At 36.7% G+C, this 19,495-nt stretch overlaps 1 protein-coding gene across 5 annotated transcripts in view; it reads right to left on the bottom strand.

The window, feature by feature from the left end:
- arid3c (AT rich interactive domain 3C (BRIGHT-like)) overlaps positions 1-19,495 on the bottom strand; it is a 170,901-nt gene that overhangs the window by 48,091 nt on the left and 103,315 nt on the right. For 4 of the 5 annotated variants that reach the window (XM_048188243.1, XM_048188242.1, XM_048188244.1 and 1 more), the window contains one exon: positions 16,420-16,506. The exons of the other annotated variant lie outside the window; for it this stretch is intronic. In XM_048188243.1, coding sequence (XP_048044200.1) covers positions 16,420-16,506 — 87 coding nt within the window. The remainder of the gene's footprint in view (positions 1-16,419; positions 16,507-19,495) is intronic. 5 annotated transcript variants of the gene reach the window in all.

Raw genomic sequence — 19,495 nt, 5'->3', positions numbered from 1 at the left:
TCTTAAACTATTTACCATTCATGTCTACACAGGAAAAGCTGGACATACAAATTCCTTATCAGCAGCCTAGATAATGTCTTCTGTGGCTGTGCAGACGATGGAAACCAGTCAATATGCTTCTGTCAGCGTTGGAATGTGAGCAACAGTAATTTACTTCAGTCTAGCACCACGTCGGCCATGTTAGCTTGCAAAAAGCTGCTATACGAAGTTCCACAACCAAAGCACCAAAGTGCATGCCTCCATAATAATTAAAGCAATTCTGTTATCACAATACACATCATTTTATGGGCTTCTCTAGACAGACTGAGCTCTGTGTGTACATAATATAGAAGTTTAGGGTGGCAGTTAGCCAGATGGAGGAGACAATCAGCTGTCTAAAAAGAAAATAATATACATCTTTAATATACATCTGAGAGAAATGCTCAACGCATTAAAGATTAACACCCTCAAGTTAGGGAAAGCGCAACAGACTTTTCTTCGACCCTCCCTCGTGTTGATCTTTCAGCAGATTTGGAGAGATTTCAATTTCTCAAATGAAATCTAACAGCCTCATTCACATGAATGGGAACAACTGCAAATGGAAGATGTAAATTGAGGCTACAGGATGAGACTGTGGCTAATTGCACTGCTATAAAAGCCCAAAACAACAATCCAGACCCAAGATTTGGTCAGTTTTCCCATTTCTCCAGAAACCACACCCACACACAGGCGAGTCAAATGCTGCCTGCTACAACCATAAACATGCCCCACATGCTTGATTGCTTCTCAGTGAATACTTAACTTAGCAGTGATAATGGAGGTGTCTAGTCTGGAGGTGCAAACGGGGGATGTTTGCGTGTGTGTGTTGGTTTGGAGAAAGAAGGAATCCAATCAGACTGATGGCTACCAGTGGTTTTTATTTCATGGCTTTGATGTTTACGGTTAGACTGTTTTTTTGTTGGTTTTTTTTGGTAAAGCTCAATGTAATTCCCTTCTTCAGTGAAGCCTTGTGATGTCGGCTGCAAAATGTCAGGTACTCTGACCCACCTCGTTTAGACCTTGTATTAAAAAACTATGTCTAGATCTAGTAAAACTTCTAAGCTATTCTGCTAAGTACAATACGTATGTTGAAGAGAGATTGTAAGGTTGCGGCTTTTTATTTTGCGGATAGTGCCATCAGAAATAAAAGTTACATCTCATAATGTAAAAAGCTTTCTAAAGTTTTAAATGATACCCAAACACCTTGGGAAGGTTCCACTCGAAACCCAGAAACACTCAGGTCTTTCCCTGTCTGTCTCTTCAGCCTGCTTGTTTGAACATGCTCTCACTGCTCCTTATTAGAACACAATAAAAGACAGGAATGGAATGGGAGGCCTCCCCTCTCCCAAAAGAGCACTCAAAGCCCTGGAGATGGAGACCAGATAATTAGGTCTTGGTCTTTGATGCTCCACCATGGCAAAAGGTGAGTTACCGGCTCATTTGTAACACAAAAGTTGGCAGAGCAATGCAGGTCGGAGTACAGCGAGGGAAGAACAACAAATTGAACGGTCATTTAACTGCATCCCATTGAGGCCCTGACACTGAAACTTCTGGGATGTAAAGGCTAAAGAAGTCCACTTTTCTTCTGTGTTACCCTGTGGTTTAGATGGTGTCATCAGCCCTCAACTTCTGCTACCGCCAAACAAACATTCTGTGCAGACCACTTCTTCAGAAGTACAAAGATAGAGCACAATTCACAAGCAACTGCAGTTTGCTAGAAAACAAAATACGACTGAGAGTGCAGTATTTGCTGTATTAAGGTGTTTTATTATAATATTTACTATAATATTAAAGGTTAAAATGAACTGATGATAATAATAATAATAATAACTTTCTAAAGACATAATTATGTTTCTACTTGTTTTTCAAAATATAAACATTTAAATGGTTGGTGGATGTTGTAAAAACATGACAAATTTATTCAAACACATTAAATATGGAAGAAAAGATTAAGTGAAGATACAATTAATATGCACTACAGTGCATATATTTAGCAAAATGTATTTATTGTTTGAATTTCATAATAAAATTGAAACTTGAGACATTTTCTTTCACACCAAAAGTAACAAATCACAAAAGTTATTGTGATTTACTGGATGGGAGGAGCACTACAAATTTTTTGTTCATTCATCAACTGATAAAAAGCATAGACTAAAAGATTGATTGTGGGTATTTTTTTCACCCAGCCCTACTAGACACATTTCAATATTGATTCAAAAGTTGAACGTGGAGCAAAAGGCAAAAATAAATCCTGCTAGTCCTGTGTAGAATTAGATTATAAAAATGAAAGCATCCCATTTAAGGGCCCCAAGAGTGACTTTAAGACCTGTGCTGTTGGGGCCTTAAAATTTGTGTGGAAATCTAATAAATGTCAGAGTCGTAATCAAGAAAATGTGCAGGGCTTTTCTAAGCTGTAATCCTGTACCAGCGATCCGGTTCATACTAGTATAGTACCTGAGATGCAAACATATCAGAAAACTCAACCAAATCCAAGAGCAGACAAACAAATCTGTGAAGCAGGAATGCAAACTGACAGGCATGCAAACAAATCACAAAACACCAAAAGCAAATCCAAAAACAAACAACTTGACTTGTCAGGTCACAAAATGTTTGTCTTCAAGTTACGTGATAGAAACATAAATTTTATTCCGTGTACACGTAGCATTTGAAATTTGATTTCTGATTTTCTGAAAAATATTTCCTTAAAATGTTGTTTAAATTAGATATTAGAGATAACAAGTTTTCCTTTTGTTTTTATGCTTTGCATTTTTTGCGTTTCTTTTTTCACAGTTGCGCCAACCTGCTTTGTTAGCATCTATTTGGATCTGTGTGTGATCTTTGATTTGTTTGCATGCTTTGCTACACTGAATACTATACTAGACCAAAAAAGGCAGAGGGAAAGTCCAAACATTTCACGAAAAACTGAACTTTGAAACGATAACAAACATCCCCAAGTCATGCCTTCATAGCGCCCCTCTTCACTTGCTTCTAATAAAGACAAAGACCAGCAATCCATAACCCTCCATCCCTGTGTGTCTCTGCATGTATTTACTCAGATGAACACAGAGGACTCAATGTTTTTCTTTTTCTTTGCCTCTGCTGACAGGTCCTTCGACAAAAGAAGCCTGCCATGGTGGGAGGTCTACAGTGGTAAGTGGCTGCCCTCGCCTCTGTGCTGTCAGCCTTAGCGACATGTCCGCTCGCCCCCTGACACCCGGGAATAATGATATTAGTGGAGGGTGGAGGAGACAGGACGTCAATGGGCAGATTTGTTCAATTTAACCCCTCTGACCCCGTTCGGCCTTTCAATCTGTCAGCCAGACCCTTCCCTCTCGTGCTAAGCAGCTACACGGGGACAGGAACAGAGAAGGCAGAGGAAAGAAATAAAGACTAAAAAAGACACAGGCGATGGCAAGAGCAAGCAGAAAAAGAAGAAAAAAAAGAAAGAATGAAAGGACCAAATTAATCAGAGATACTAGAACTGAACTGAAAGACAGTTCCTTAAAAACTGTGTCATTACTTACTCACTCACCCTCATGTTGTTACCTGAATGACTCACTATCACAAATCAAACTGAACTCAGTGACTCAATAATCTGGTCAAAACGGTTAACAGCTGGAGGGGAAGGTTTTCAGTAAGTGAATCACAACATAAATTTTAACCTGTTTGTCATCGTATGGATGACTATAAGATACTTTTATGCCCTATTTAAGCCTTTAAGTTCCTTTTCCCATTCCTTATAATGACATGAATACATTAAAAAAATCTACTTTAGTGCTCAACAAAATCAAGATAGCCATATAGGGTTTGAACTACATATAGTATGGCAGAATAAATAATGACTAAGGTTTTCATTTCTGTTTTCAATTTTTCCTTTAAATATGTACAGTACACTACACAAAATTGGGATCGATAAGCTTTTTTTATACTTTTGAAAGAAATCTCTTATGCTCACCAAGGCTGCATTTATTTGATCAAAAATACAGTAAAAACTGTAATATTGTGACATATTAACAATTCAAAGTAAACGGTTTTCTATTTTAATATATTTTAAAATGTAATTTATTCCTGGGATTGATAAGCATCATTACTCCAGTCTTCAGTGTCACTCCTTTTTTCAGGATAATGTATTTTAAAGATAATTTTCCAAATAAGTTGTACAGATCTTTATTGGAAAGTGTGCTTGCTTTTTCAATGAAGCATAAACAATTATTGCACATGCACCTGTGGAAACAGTTTACAGGTGTTAGACAATTAAAGTCACGGTTCCAATAACTCAGGACACTAAAGAGACCTTTCTACTGACTGAAAGATGTCCAGGCTCCCTGATCACCTCTGTGAGAATGCCATAGTCCTGCTGCAGGGAGGCATGAGGACCGCAGATATGAACAGAGAAATAAACTGCAATGTCTGTATTGCAAGATGCTTAAGATAGTGCTAAAGGGAGACAGGAATGACAGGTGATTGTCCTTGCAGTGCCAAACCACATGTGTCCCCTAAGACGTGTTTAAGAACTTTCAAGTGCCTTGGTGGAATTGTGGAGTAACATCGCACAGCAAGATCTGGCAAATCTGGCTCAGTCCATGAGAATGAGATGCACTGAAGCACTTAAAGCAGCTGCTGGCCAAACAAGACACTGACTGCCACTTTTGACATTGACCCCCGTCCCTCCCCCTTGTTCACAGACTCATTATTCCATTTCTGTTAGTCGGTGAAACTTCATTAGTTTATGTCTCAGTTGTTAAATCTTTTTATGTTCATACAAATGTTTACACATAAAATTTGCTGGAAAAAAAGCAGTTGAAAATGGGAGTATGTTTCTTTATTTGCTGAGTATGTATCATACTTTATATATAGAGCGGTGCAAAAGAGGACAGGAAACACAGAAAACACACACACACACACACACACACACACACACACACACATCAAGTGAAGAATCTGCTCATTGGCTACTCGAAGGAAGCAGTGCACCTTGCTCACAGTGTTATGTTTGTTTCCTCTCCATTCTTGCTTTCCTCGTTTCTAAAGCACGAATCCTTCTCCATGTCTCCAGACATCTGTAAGAGATTGTCTGCATGCTGCTGCAGCACCGTCAGCCAGCTGGAGCCAGGCCAAGTAAACGCTGCCAGAAAAGTCAGCAGGCCACGCGTGTGAACAAACAGTATGGAAAGAGGTCAGAGAAAGTGTTGTGTGACGCAGACCTTGGAAAAAGAGAGGGATTGAAGGGTGGGAGGGGGGGATGACAGAGACTCTCGGCACATGAGCCTGCTTTATTTCCCCCATTATGACGAATGGCTTCTTCATACGACGGCAGCTGCAGCTGCTTTTGGAGAAGCTGAGCAAACATGACACTATTGAAGAGGACTGACTGAGATAACAACCTGAAAAAACAAGAAGCGTGGAATTACGGTTATCTCACCACTCTGTTGGGCACTACTTAAGGCCAGATCGATATGGAGGTGTAGGACAAGAGTACATATGTATATGCTCACTGGATGACATTATTTATGTCACTTTGGTTTACTGTTGAACACAAACATAATTCGACTGTTTATCATAAAACAAGGGCTATTAATAGGGGGGTAAAAATGTTATTAATTAATGACATACAAATATTTGCTGAGAAACTGCCCAAAATAAAGGTAATTCAAATCATAATCATTCCGATAATGGAACATTAGCTTATTGTGGACATACAGATGGGGATGGGGCACTATTAATAAAGTGAGATCCAAAAGTCTAAAATAAACTTAATATCTTAAAACTTTCTGTTTGTTCCAGGTTTAAATTTCATTTACATTTTTAATCACATATTTTTAATGTTTTTAATGGACCCCACTTTATATAAGTGTCTAGTGAACATCAAGCATGATGGTGAACTGCAGGAACATCAGCGAACATCTCTGGTAGCCTGACTATCAGTTATTTAGGAGGTGCTGAGGAAAAATACATTGAAATGGGTCCTGAGGGCTTCTCAAATATGTAAAAACCCAATTTGTTCTAATGCTACTGAATACTTGATGTTTTATCGCTGTAAAAATATAATTCTTACAAGAAACTGTGGTCTTTAAAATCCATTAATGAAACAATATCTCTCTGAGATCTGTAGATTATTAGCAGGAACTGATTTCTCAATTCAGCACTCAGAGTGGATTAGTCATTAGATTTTCTCTTCCTGAGTGCCATATGGCTCTAATACTCTTGGGTCCATGAACAGTTAATCAAAATGGTACTATAACTCAGACCCTGCAGATGGAAATGCACATATCTGCCTCTAAACTGATATAAAGCTGTGTGAATAAATCATAGGTAACCAATGTAGGCAGTTGGAAACTGTTCTCTCTGTACAAATAAATAATGCAAAGCAACATGACCAAGCAGCAAAACTAAAAAAAAACAGTGCCTCATGGATGCATGTTCAAAAGATCAAGATGGCCCCTGCATGGTGCCTCTCTTTCAAACTGTTAAAATGAGTGGATCAGACTCCAAATGGAGCAAACATTAAATATCAATACTAACTGTGCTGTACGTAATGTTTACTGGTAATTGTATTATGACAGGAAATAGTTGACGTTACAACTTTTTTTTTTATTAAGTATTTATTAGAGAAGTACCAATATTAAAAAAAACAATCACTTCATTAAAGCACATTCATTTTTTTACTATATTGTTTGAAACTGTAGTAGTTTTATATTCTTTAATATAGTTTAAATATAGTTTTATATTCTTTAATATAGAAGCTTGGTGAAAGTACAGATATAAAAACGTGCTCCAAACAAACAAGGACATCAAATGCATGACATATTACAATATGGCTTTAGATTACACATTAAAAATTATGCCATTCAAAAGTTTGATGAAAAAATTGTCTCATGTTTTCATGTTCATAAGTCTCTTTTGCTCACCAAGGCTGCATTTATTTGATCAAAAATACAGTAAAAACAGTAAAATTGTGAAAGATAATTATTATAATTTAAACTAACTTTTCTATTTTAATATATTTTAAAATGTCATTTATTCCTGTGATGGCAAAGCTGAATTTTTGGCAGCCACTGCTCTAGTCTTCAGTGTCACATGATCCTTATTACTATCAATATTGAAAACAGTTGTGCTGTTTAATATTTTTGCATAAACAGTGATACATTTTTCCAGGATTCTTTGATAAATAGAAAGTTAAAAAGAAGAGCATATATTTGAGATACATTTTTTATAAACATTTTTAACAACATAAAATCTTCACTGTCATTTTTGAAAAATGTAATACATCCCTTGCTCATGTCCTCAATCACAATGAAAACTGCTCTGGAAATGACAAAAGTGGTGAATCATTTTCAGTAGTACTGTAGTACTAAAGCAATGCAGGGAATGCTGGTTTAGCCTGCACTACAAAGCTCTGAGTCAATGGAGGGCAGGACTGGTTATGTCAATCTTTTATTTTGGTTAAAATGTCATCTTTATTCATTTGCCCTTGTACTCTGGATAACTGAATGATGTTGTTAGCCAGTACAGTGATATTGGGTGTACCAACGATCAGTAGCATCACTGCATCTGTAGAATTTATTACCCGAGACCACCAGCACTAAGTTCATATCACTTTCACCCAGAGTAAAGTTGGGCTGCGGCCAACACTAGCGAACAAAGAGGGAGCCGGAGCCCTGAATAGATCTGTGATGGATGAGCTTGTGTTGACTGCTCTGCGTTATAAGATTTGGTGTGTTTGTGTGTGTGTGTGTGTGTGTGTAGTACAGGGAGAGAGAAAGTGTGTGTGTTTTGTGTATGTATGAATGTGTCAGGAGGGGCTGGTGTTTCCCACAGCTTGTGTGCACTGAAGGCAAAGGCTCTGTCATATCAACAGTGCAGCTCCTGTGTGAGCTAACCTTTTATGGTCTTTGACAGCCAGGCTCAAGATGGCTACCATACCACACAGAGCCGTCTTTATTGACCAAATGCTAAAGCAGACCACATTACATTAGCCAAACAACCAATTCAACATCACTGACATTAGCGGTATTAGCATTATATGTAGATACTACACACAGAGGTAACAAATCTAAGCCAGTTCTACAATACAAGCCATCTAACCTTCTAATAACCTGTTTGTTTGGTTTAAAGGAGTTTCATTTCTTTCCATTTCTGTCCTTATTGTTTGTATTGTAAGCTCCGACAGACACATTTTTCATGTAGGCTACAGTGTATATCCCTCGGTCATGTCTTGTTTAGTTTAGCAGACCTTTAAGTGGGTGAAATGTGTGACTGGTGGCCGTGTGTTCATCGCAAGCTCTGCAATTCATACAATAATGCTGACGCAAACACTATGCCAGTAGAGTAAAAGATGACGAGGCACATGACTGTCTACATGTCTAGTCTAAAAATGACTACTCCTCATTTTGTATCATTCAAAATTCCAAAATAATTTGCAAGTATAATTTGTTAACCAGAAACTTTAATTGAAAGCATACATGCTGGGCTGTGAATCATATATACTGTGCTGACATGTGATTTGCATCACACATGACATATAAAATGAATAAGAAAAATAAAGAAAGCACCAATCCATAAAAAATTAATCCATATGATTACAGGGGGTTAATAAAGGCCTTCTGAAGCAAATCGATACATTTGTGTAAGACAAATATCTTTATTTAAAACAAAGTAAAATAACGAGCTTCCAGCGTTAACTTCCGTGACATAGTACACAATGACATGACGTACTATGCATTGATTCACTTCAGAAGGCCTTTATTAACCCCCTGGAGTCGTATGGATCAATCTTTTTATGGATGGGTGCATTTTTTTGTCTTCAAAATTTGGGCAGCCATTTACAACCATTATAAACCTTGGAGGACTAAAGATATTTTTAAATATATCTCGGATTGTGTTCGTCTGAAATATAGTCATATACACATAGGATGGCTTGAGGGTGAGTAAATCATGGGATAATTTTCATTTTTGGGTGAACTAACCCTTTAAAATGATAGATCACCCAAAACTGAAGATTCTGTCATCATTAATTCATGTGGAACACAAAAGAAGATATTCTAAAGAACGTTGGAGTCCAAACAACATTGGACCCCACTGATTTCCAGTGTATGGACAAAAAAAAAAAAAAAAAAAAATGAAACGCTGGCATGTTTAAAATATGTTCTTTTGTTTTCTATAGAAGAACGAAGCCATGCAGGTTTAGAATGACATGAGGGTGAGACATGATTTTCATTTTTGGGAGAACTAACCCTTTAAGGTGTATTCCATCATTCTATAAGCTCTATTAGAAAGGCACGCAACTCATCTAATTGCTATCTAGTTTCCAAATCTATACTTAACCTGCATCTGCAATAGTTTAACTTCATTATAATAACCTAATTTATATAACAGATGATCACGAAGCACACCATAAATCAATGGACATATGGAGCAAGTCTTTAAATGGAAGGAAATCGCTAGCTTCATCTCATCAATTCCCTTCACCTGTCACCGATCACAAAGGGAGTATTGCACTGTCACATCAAAACATTCAGCTGAGGGGGCAGGGCTTAAACCAACACATCCACTGGGCTCTTTTGTAACAAATTCTTGCCATAAAACTAAGATGGATAAATAATTAAAGGAAAAAGGTCACTCCTGAGAGAGAAAGAGAGAGAGTAAGGGGACTATGAAGGGATGGAGAAGCAGGAGTGGGGAACGAGGGGGGGGTCAAGCTATTAAATTTATGACTCAAAGTGCCACATCATCAGTGGGGGATGCCATTTCCTGCCAGAGGAGGGGGTCAAACTAGCATTGCAAAAGCAGATGGTGAAGATATCACCACAAATTATACCTTCAAACACAACGTAAGTTTTCTTGTTTAGAGTCTTGGCGAAAATGTCCTATCTGTGTTGTTTGTCCAATAGGTCTGAAAGCCCAAACCCATTTCTCTTATTGCAAATATGCTGATATCAGTGGAATCATGATACCACAGACTAAACTGAAATATTTAGTGTTAAAACCAATATTATCACAACTTCTTTAGCATATCTTATTCAGGCAAAAAGGAGAAGTGTAATTAACCATAGTTCTTATTTGAAGACATTGCTCACACCCATCATGCATTACAAGTTCCTGCTTATAAACTACCATTCAAAAGATTAGGGTTGGTAAGATTTTTTGAAAGATTTAGTGCTCAAGAAACATTATCAATGTTGAAAACAGTTGATAATATTTGTGTGGAAACCGTAATGCATTTTTTTTTATGAATAGAAAGTTTATTTTGTAACAAAAAACTTTAATGTCATTTTTGATCACGCATCCATGCTAAATAAAAGCGTTAACGTCTTTAAAAAAAAAAAAAATCCTACTGACCTCAAACTTTTGAACAGGAAAGAGTACATACTGTATACAGTAGTAGTTTAAAGCACTACATAGTAGCTGAAATGTTATCAATGCATTTACTTGTTATAATGTTAAGTATATCTTTGGAATCCTCGTCACGCTTACTTCTCCTTGTAAAGACCATCTGGAAATGATCTAACGAACAGCATTGGCCTGTCAAATTTACTGTTGATCATAAAACATTTGTCTAAGTAGACGATACACAGCAGGAACAGAACGTATAAGCCAACAAAATGACACTGACAGAAGAGGCCTTTAAGTAACAGCTTTACGGCACTAGCTCTGAATTATTGAAGAGAGGGAATATGAGTCGTGGTCAGCTCTGAGGAATACGGCACATTTCTCCTGCAATCGACAAAGAAGTGGAACAAACATGAGCTAGTCAGAAATACACACTGAAGCTACGTGGAGACACAGTTGAGCGGTGAGTGATGAGGGGTGAAAGGTGAGCACTATATATACACACATCTACACACACAACATGCCAACGATAGACATCACACCTTCCTAACAAATGCATTTGCATTATTCCTTATAACTTACTCCATATATTTCAACTGTCAAATGGCACACTACAGTACAGGTTTTAAGAACGAGAGGATTGTTCTACCAATCGCCTTACGGGATAGTGTATGCCACGGCTGATCGTTTCACTAACCCTTTGATCTCCTTAATGATCAATGACCAAGTGAGGAATCTATGCGCAGCAAGCCTAGTTTTATGGCGATGAGAGGGGGTGAGGTCTACAAATAGGTCAAAGGTCATCAGATTCTGCTTATGCTAAACAGAAACGAAGAGTCAGCAAGCTTATGTTAGATTTCACAGAGGCAAATGCTGATTAGAGAGGATCATGTTTCTTTGGGAGCCATCTTAAAGTGACAGTAACATTTTTTCTTGATTTGAAAGTGTTACAGATCCGACTTAACATTAATAAATAAACACGGTACGATAATATAGATTACTGAAATTAAATTTTGCTTTAGACAAAACTCATATGTTCATCAAATATCTTTATACATTAATATTAAAATATACATTTTGGATGCACGATGCACTAGCTTTCAAATATTTAGGTGCATTTTTTTTTTTTTTTTTTAATAAATTAAACTTTTAATTCAGTAAGGATGCATTAAATTGAACAAAAGTTACAGTAAAGATATTCACAATGTTAAAAATATTTCTATTTCAAATAAATCCTGCTCTTTTCGATTTTATAATAATTTTATTAGATTATTTTAAGTTATTTTGAATTATAATAATATTTTACAATATTGCTGTTTTTACTATATTTTAATCAAATAAATGCAGCCTTGGTGAACATAAGAGACTTCTTTCAAAAATAAACCTTACCAACCCCAAACTACTGAAAGGTAGTGTACCTCGCCACGTAATTGTGTAGCAAGGTTGCTGTATAAGCTACTTCCTCTCTGCTATGTGCTGTAAATTTTTATTGGTCAGCGATCACCCCCTGATGAGGGGCCAGATCCAGTGCACGAGCTAAGAAGAATTCAGTTCCTATGCCTAAGAACTAACTCGAACCCAAATTACAGAGGCCCTCACTGGATGTTTCTTTTTTTTCTCAAAAAGGTTCATTATTGATCTTTCATCCCCCTTGTGAGCAGCCTTGAATAATCCGTTTCCCTCTCACTTCTTTTCTACACAGTTCATCGTGAGCGCTGAGGGGGAGAGAATGGAATCAAGGAAGGAAAACAAATCCATTATCTTGTCAAAATTCTATTTAACTTCATTAGGCCTCATCCTAGGAGAAGTGGATAATGTCCTCTGTTGATAACATTGGCTGCTTTTTAACAGTGCGGTCAATCATGATTGGACAAGTTTCGACCCCAAAGCTTCATCAATACACAAAAATTATGCATGGCTGCACTTTTATTTGTATACAAAAAATCATCTTACATTATCTGTGATTTCAGCAGGACAACTTTTACTGCTTTTTGTTCTCTGGATAAACAAGTTGTTGACAGACACTTGCTCTGTTGCCCAATTTAATGCGCTATTTGGTTAGAGATAGGCCGGACAAACCAAAGTGAGGATGTACAGCTCTCTAGGTCAGCTCTGGATCTATGGCATTACGAGATATATCTGGTTTCTATTGATTTAGTGAGGACTTCAATCAGAATTTACTGATTGCTTCCCTGTACCTCTTTGAGGGAGGAAGGGACCAGAAATGATCTAGAGTATTACACGGATATGACTTAAAGCTCTATTAATCCGATTGTGCTCACATGTATATAAATCAGGTGATAGCTGGACTGCCTTGCTATTTTAAAGAAAATAATTCTCACCTGTGAAACAAATGAAGGGAGAAAAAAAGTGTAAGCTAACAAACACTGAAGAAATTTGAGGGAAATTAAATAAAATAATAAAATATAAATGTTTATATTGTTTGTTTGTTTTATTCTTCATACATATTTTATGCAGAATTTTTATTTTTATTTTTATTTTTTTTTTGCTATCATAAAATATCAAATCTGCATGCAATCCGTGTCCTATGCAAGAAGTAAGGGTGCTCCGATCAGGATTTTTGGGGCAGATCAATGATCACAGGAAACTGTCAGCTGATACCAATCATGGGGTCAATTTGAAGGCTTATTCTTATCATGTAGTATTATTTATATAGATCCAATCAGTATTTTACAGATATTATTTAAAGGCATGTAAAGGGGGAATTTCTCATTTTAGAGGATCTGCATTTTTGTTTTACAATGGGGCAATTTTGTTGCACAAAAGCTTATACAAAGCACAAGCCTGATTTCAAACTTTGAACTGAATGTACAAAAAAAAAAAGACAAGTAAACGGCTAGTAATAAAATAAGAATAAATAAATTGCAAGCAGTAGCACAAATAAATACAATAGAATAAAGATACAAATGAAATATACAGTGCTTGAAGTTTTTTCAGGTAGATCTTACAGTGGTATTCAAGTAAGAAATACTACAGAAATTGAATAGGAATCAAATGCAAAAATAACACTGGATAGTCTTCCTTGAATAAATTAAAAACAGATTACAAAACTTCTTCAGTCAAGAGCAGTGAGTAATATTTCACTTTGTCATTTGTTGTTTAATTAACATTAACAGCAGCAGGTTTATTAGGCTGCTGTCACTTTAAGACCAAATGCGCGGATCCAATATACTGTTAGACATGCGTTTTCCCTCTCAGCAAATTTTTTCACTGAAGACATAACACACTGTGTTTACGAGGATACTTGCCAAGACAGTAATTTTGTACATACATTTGAGTGTATTTGACCATTTAAGCAGAATTAGCCATGAAAAGAACTCAATTTGGTACTTACGAGCTGTTTATGAGGCAGCTTTATGTGTGTGCGCTTTGGCTGTGCATTAGAGAGAGAACGAGTACTGAATGGTTTAAAAAAGATGTGCAAATGATAAACTTTAGTGACACTGCCACAATTGTGCATGTGACAATTCTTGTGTCAACTGTGCAGCTTGTTTATAGTGCAGACGCGATGTAATGATGTGAAACCATTTGCACATTTCGAAGGAGTGCGCTGCTTCACTCACGCTGTTTGTGAAATTATGTCTCAGAGAAAGTTTTCAAATTACTGATTTGTCAAAATGTATTTAATAAAGATGTATCAGTTTTACCTCACCTTCAGATATATAATTATTTTACCAGCACTGGATAGAGATTAAAACAGCTCTGTGGCAAGCATGTCATATAGGCTATGCCATTCCTTTCACGGCAGGCTTTGAGATCGGTTTCTGAGATGGGCAAATTGAGAGATCGCCGATCGAGTCATTAAAAGCGATTACTGGCTAGCTGATCAATTGGAGCATCCCTAGCAAGAAGACAATTTTAAGCTGTTACTTCCTCTGCGGAAGTGCTGATACTGTATTTAATACAAATAAATGGAACTGAGTTCTGAACGGACTGAAACGGAAAATGAAGTGTAATTGGTACACGTGCGTTACAAACATTCAATAGTCACTATCAGAGGATAGCGACACTCTTACACAATACTGAAATCTTCCACAAATGGCATGGACAAAAGAGGCTCTGCTCTTTACTTTATTGTGCACTGAAGGTCAGAGTCCATCTTTTTGCTCTGCTGACAGCTGGAATTTGATTGGTTCAACACAGTCTGTTGTTACCGTAATTCACATGAAAGGCAGCAGAAATCATTATTTCCAATACATCTGTATTCCTTGATTTCCTGAGTAACTTTGTCTTTGATGCTATACAGTAGAAAATATAGATATTTCTTAAATACAGACATGTTTTCTATGACGCTATATATTTATAGGGTGCTAAACGCATCTCACTGTTAAATATCTGAGTCTTGTTTATTGAATAAATCACTGACAACCTGACCATTAGAAAACTACACTACAATAAACAGTACATCTCAAAAACAACTAAAAATGAAAAATAGAACTGGACTTCTTAAACCTCATCAAAAATATGAAAAATCAGAACTAACATTTCTTAACTGCATAAACTTATTTCTAGTCAGGAAAACATAATAAATGATCTTGCAAATTTATTTTTTTTTTTTCTTTTTTCCCTGTGTTCACTCCACTGACAAACTGAAGGAAAGGAAACCTTCCTGCTTCTGAAGCTTTATGCTTGAGGAATTCTCTCCAGAGTAAAAAGCATCAAAACTACAGGCATTCAATACTAATTTAAAAATACCTGCTTTATGTTTCTTCACATTTCTTCACAAACCACATTTCTCTGGCTGTTTTTTTCCTGCGAGTGTTCAATGTTTCTTTTTATTTTAGAGTGTAAACATTTTAGGTTACGGCTTTCTTTAACAACAGAACCAGACGGAAAAAAAAACAAAAACACAAACCCTCTGAGTAAAACGCAACACAAGCTTGTTTTCATTTCAAATATTTCATAGTTCCCTTCAGACCTGATAAATCATCTTTACAGCAGCAGGAAAGGAATTGGGTGCAGGGCAATTCTGTAAAATAAACAATCCCTAGGATCCAGAGGCATCTGATGCTGTTTCTACTATTAATTGTTCCTTGTTTTTTCACTGCCGTGGCACCAGCAAGCAGAGGTTTCTTTTACTGACCTGCAAATCTTTTAGCACGGAGGTGTGGAAGTAAGTTGGAAGTTAATGACATCCATGGCAATAGTACTGAAATTGCTCTTGTTAAATGAGTGAAATGATCAACAGCTTTAAAACAGAGCTGTCTTCTGCATTAAAGCGTCTGCTGTAATTGAGGTTTCTTTCATGAAGGTGGGGAATGTTGTATCACATGCCTGTGGAATTCAGGCTCTAATTGACCCTTGAATTCATTGCTGGCCATTAAAAACAAAGCAGGCCTTCTATGCTGCATGTGGGTTGTGAACTATGTAGGGCACTGGCCGGTCAGTTGAGTAGCACTTATTCATGAATTCAGCACTGGATTAAATCGGACCTTGATAGTATCACACTTTGTAGTTAGGACAGACATTACTTTGTCTCACAAGTGGCTTGTTGATGCTTTGAATTAATTCTTCCTTCAAATAAATTAATCTGGTTACATTAAGTGGTTTCACAGGGTTTAAATAAAATGTTTGCATTTATGCATATGTTCTACATCTACCTCTTAAGGCATTTAAAGGGATAGTTCTCCCAAATATGAACACCGTCATCATTTACTCACCCTTATATCGTTCCAAATCTGTATGACTTTATTTTTTTCTCTTTAACGTAAAAAAAGATATCTTGAAAATTGCCTTTTTTTTTTGTTTTAACAATGAAAGCCAGTGGGGTGCAAAACCAAACAAAAAATATTTGGGTGAACTGTCCCTTTAAATTGCTTGTGAGTGTTTGTACAAAGATTCAACACTATCTATTCCACACTATTCCGACACTATCGACAAATGGTCTTTGTCTTTAACACTATCATCCAGACAGGCATAAGTTCTCCAGACTGTCACTACTGTTTGGGTGGAGGGGTTGTTACAGAGAGGCCTGAGGCCAGTAAAAGGGTGTGTGTGTGTGTGCAATTTGAATGAAGAAATGAGGAATGGGGGGTGGGGGTGATTACTGACCTCCTGAATCAAAGACGAAGAGCCACTGCCACCGAAAGCAACACTCGATTCTTTCAGCTTCCTCCCTGGCCCGCTGCCTTGGCCTGACTGAACACATGTCAAGGGCAAAACTGAAATCACGGGCTGAGACGTACAAAGAACTACATTTGACTCATGCTAATGAAGCCGGCAAAGAAAGACGGCATTTGTTTTAAACAAAGTAAAGGTCACAACACAAAACATTCTGGTGTTAGTTTCTTTAGTAGCAGACGTTGTACTAACAGGCAAGTGAGTTGGATTAGCCATAAAAATTTGGTATTTGCATTCACGCTCTCAGACAACAGCCCTTTCATTTTTCTTTCCACCCCCATTTTACCCTTACATACTTCTCCATGTCTATTCGCTTTATACGTTTTTCCTCCATTTTTTTCAAGCCCAAAACCTGCCCTCTGTGCTCCATTATCCAAAAATCTCCTGTGGGATTAAGCAACAAGCTAATTTACTAATGTTACATGTGATCTTTAGCCCCATGTGTGTCTCTGAATCAGACTGAATGGGTCAGGCTGAGATTACCCTCCATCTTATAAATTTTTCAACCGCTGAGGAAAAGGGTGTTACTACTAGGATCACTTTAACAGTTTACACAAAACTGACACAAAAATATACCAATTGCCAAATACACATAGCTAAATAAAAACAAAAAAGGTTAAAAACTCTATTCATCTTAGAGTGCACAATTATCAGTTATAACTGTTAATTTTCAATGATGTAGATGACACATCTGACACCAGGTCCTAATCAAGTGTGATACAGAAAAGTAACAAGCAAAAAAAGTATAGTAGAATAAAATAAATTATTTCCATGTAATTTTATTCAATCTAGCTGTGACCACAAGAAGCGATAAAACATTTGATCAATTTCCATTTCATTTCTATCTTCTATTTCGCTAGGGCTGCATGAATTGGTGAAAAAAATCTAATTGCAATTTTTCTGATAAAAATTGAAAATCATGATTTAAAATGAATAATAGTGATAATATTTCAAAAATCTTTCTATCATTTTGACAGATAACAAATATAGTATTTATCTGCTATAGAAATGTTCCAGTAAACACTGCTAATAGGGATTAGAAGTGAAAAGGGTTTACAAAAAAAATTACATTTTTAAAGCATCCGTGTGAAAACAAACCTGGAAAGAGACGTGAGGATTTGGGGAAAAACAAAGAGATTCTTGGTGCATTCCAGTGAATCATTCATGGAATACATCGTAAAGTAAATCGTGAGAGCAGATTACAAATGTGCAAGGCATGTTGTCTTTTTTTCATATACTGTTACAGCAGAATACAAAGAAAAAAATAAAATAATCTGGAGGAAAAGAGCACAGCAACTGAAAAGAGCTCTTGCCACAGATATTCCAGTGAACACCACATTAAAATACCAAGCGTTACATTATTATTTGAAATTATTTGTTGTCAGTCTTTTTGAGTGGAACTTCCCCAAACCGAAAGTGCCTCCCATAATTTAAAACATGGTACACTCGTCAGGAAAAAGGAGGATAACCGCTTCTCATTACAAGTATGGTAAGATGGCCAAATTATACAGCATTTCCTTAAACAGATTACTCAAATAGTCTTTCAGGTAAGCCACCAACTAGTCAGTTTTGCACATCCCTAACATTAAATGCATCTTCTGGATGTGACTCTGTTACATCATGCAGCCATTTCATGCACAGTGTGGTCAGACAAATTGCTTGTCACTGGAAACTTGTTGCATCACACCTGGTTAGAACACAGTGTTACAATTGTGTACTGTATGGTCATGTCTAAGTGCTTGACCAAACCAATCAGGCAGTAATAAACTCATATAAACACACACAAAAAAATGTGTGTGTGTGTGGGATCATTAGGATTGGGGGATGTGTTGAAGAAGTTAATCCTGTAAAGAGAGTATCTGATTCTGACCTAGACACTCAATGCTTGATTCCTCGCTATCTTTCATTACAACTCTTCACCTTAATGAACGCTGACACGTGAGGCCATATGGGCCAAGACTGATGACATGAGACCTCAGCTGCTGCCTGCTGCCATGTAATACTCACTGCACTGCATGTGTCTTACTGATACTGACACAAGGACAAATGAAAATACTTTTGCACCAAAATCCTACATGCAAAGCCAAAGCAATATGATCTAAAAGTGTTTTACTGCTGGGCTCCAGCTTAGCCTAAACACACTGCAAAAGATTAGGCATTCCTTTACTGACCATTACTCTTGAACTGAAGGTAAAATGGCTCTGTATGTCCATTAATAGCTCATTTACTTCAAGTACCAAGAAAAATGTATGATAAACCTTGCACAGAGAGCACAGTAAATGACCTTAAAACAATATATCACATGGATCTCTAATGATCATATGACATTGCTGCACTCATATATATATATATATATATATATATATATATATATATATATATATATATATATATATATATATAAAACCTCTGCACAATTATTGCACCATATTCAAGCATGTCAAAAGTTATCTACTGTACAATCTGAGAATGTTTCTATTGGCTCAGGTACTGTGTATAGATCTTGTAGCTTAAGTGAACAGAGCGTTTTGTTTATATCCTGGACATAATGTTTGCATAGACTATGCCTGGCAACCATGATCACAAAGTGTATTGTGAAATCAATCTACATTGACTCACTACTAATAAATGACCAATAATATCCCCATGTTTTAGACAACAGTGATTGAATGTTTATCAGACTTAATGAAGCTACGTACTTTTTTTTAAAACAGATAAAAAAGATAACAAAAACACATCTCAATTAGTTACTTCACTGCAAAATTCACAATCCACATGGGTTGCCTTCTGATCACTTGACTCCAGCATACAGGAAATCACACAGGGAACATGAACTCTAAATTGTGCGTCCAAATGATGCCATGTGGTCTACAACTGCTTGAAATCACACCTCATTCTTCAGATTAAGGGTAAAGTGTTGAAAAGCTATGGAGACCATTAACAGGGTAATGGTATGTATTACAGTACCACGCAAAACAGAGTATACTCTTGCTCGGAGAAGGTGTTA

This window comes from Megalobrama amblycephala, linkage group LG4 (genome assembly GCF_018812025.1).
Source record: "Megalobrama amblycephala isolate DHTTF-2021 linkage group LG4, ASM1881202v1, whole genome shotgun sequence".
Classification (NCBI taxonomy): Eukaryota; Metazoa; Chordata; class Actinopteri; order Cypriniformes; family Xenocyprididae; genus Megalobrama; species Megalobrama amblycephala.
The sequence above is the reverse complement of the archived record's forward strand: the minus strand, read 5'-3'. Positions and strand labels throughout refer to the sequence as shown.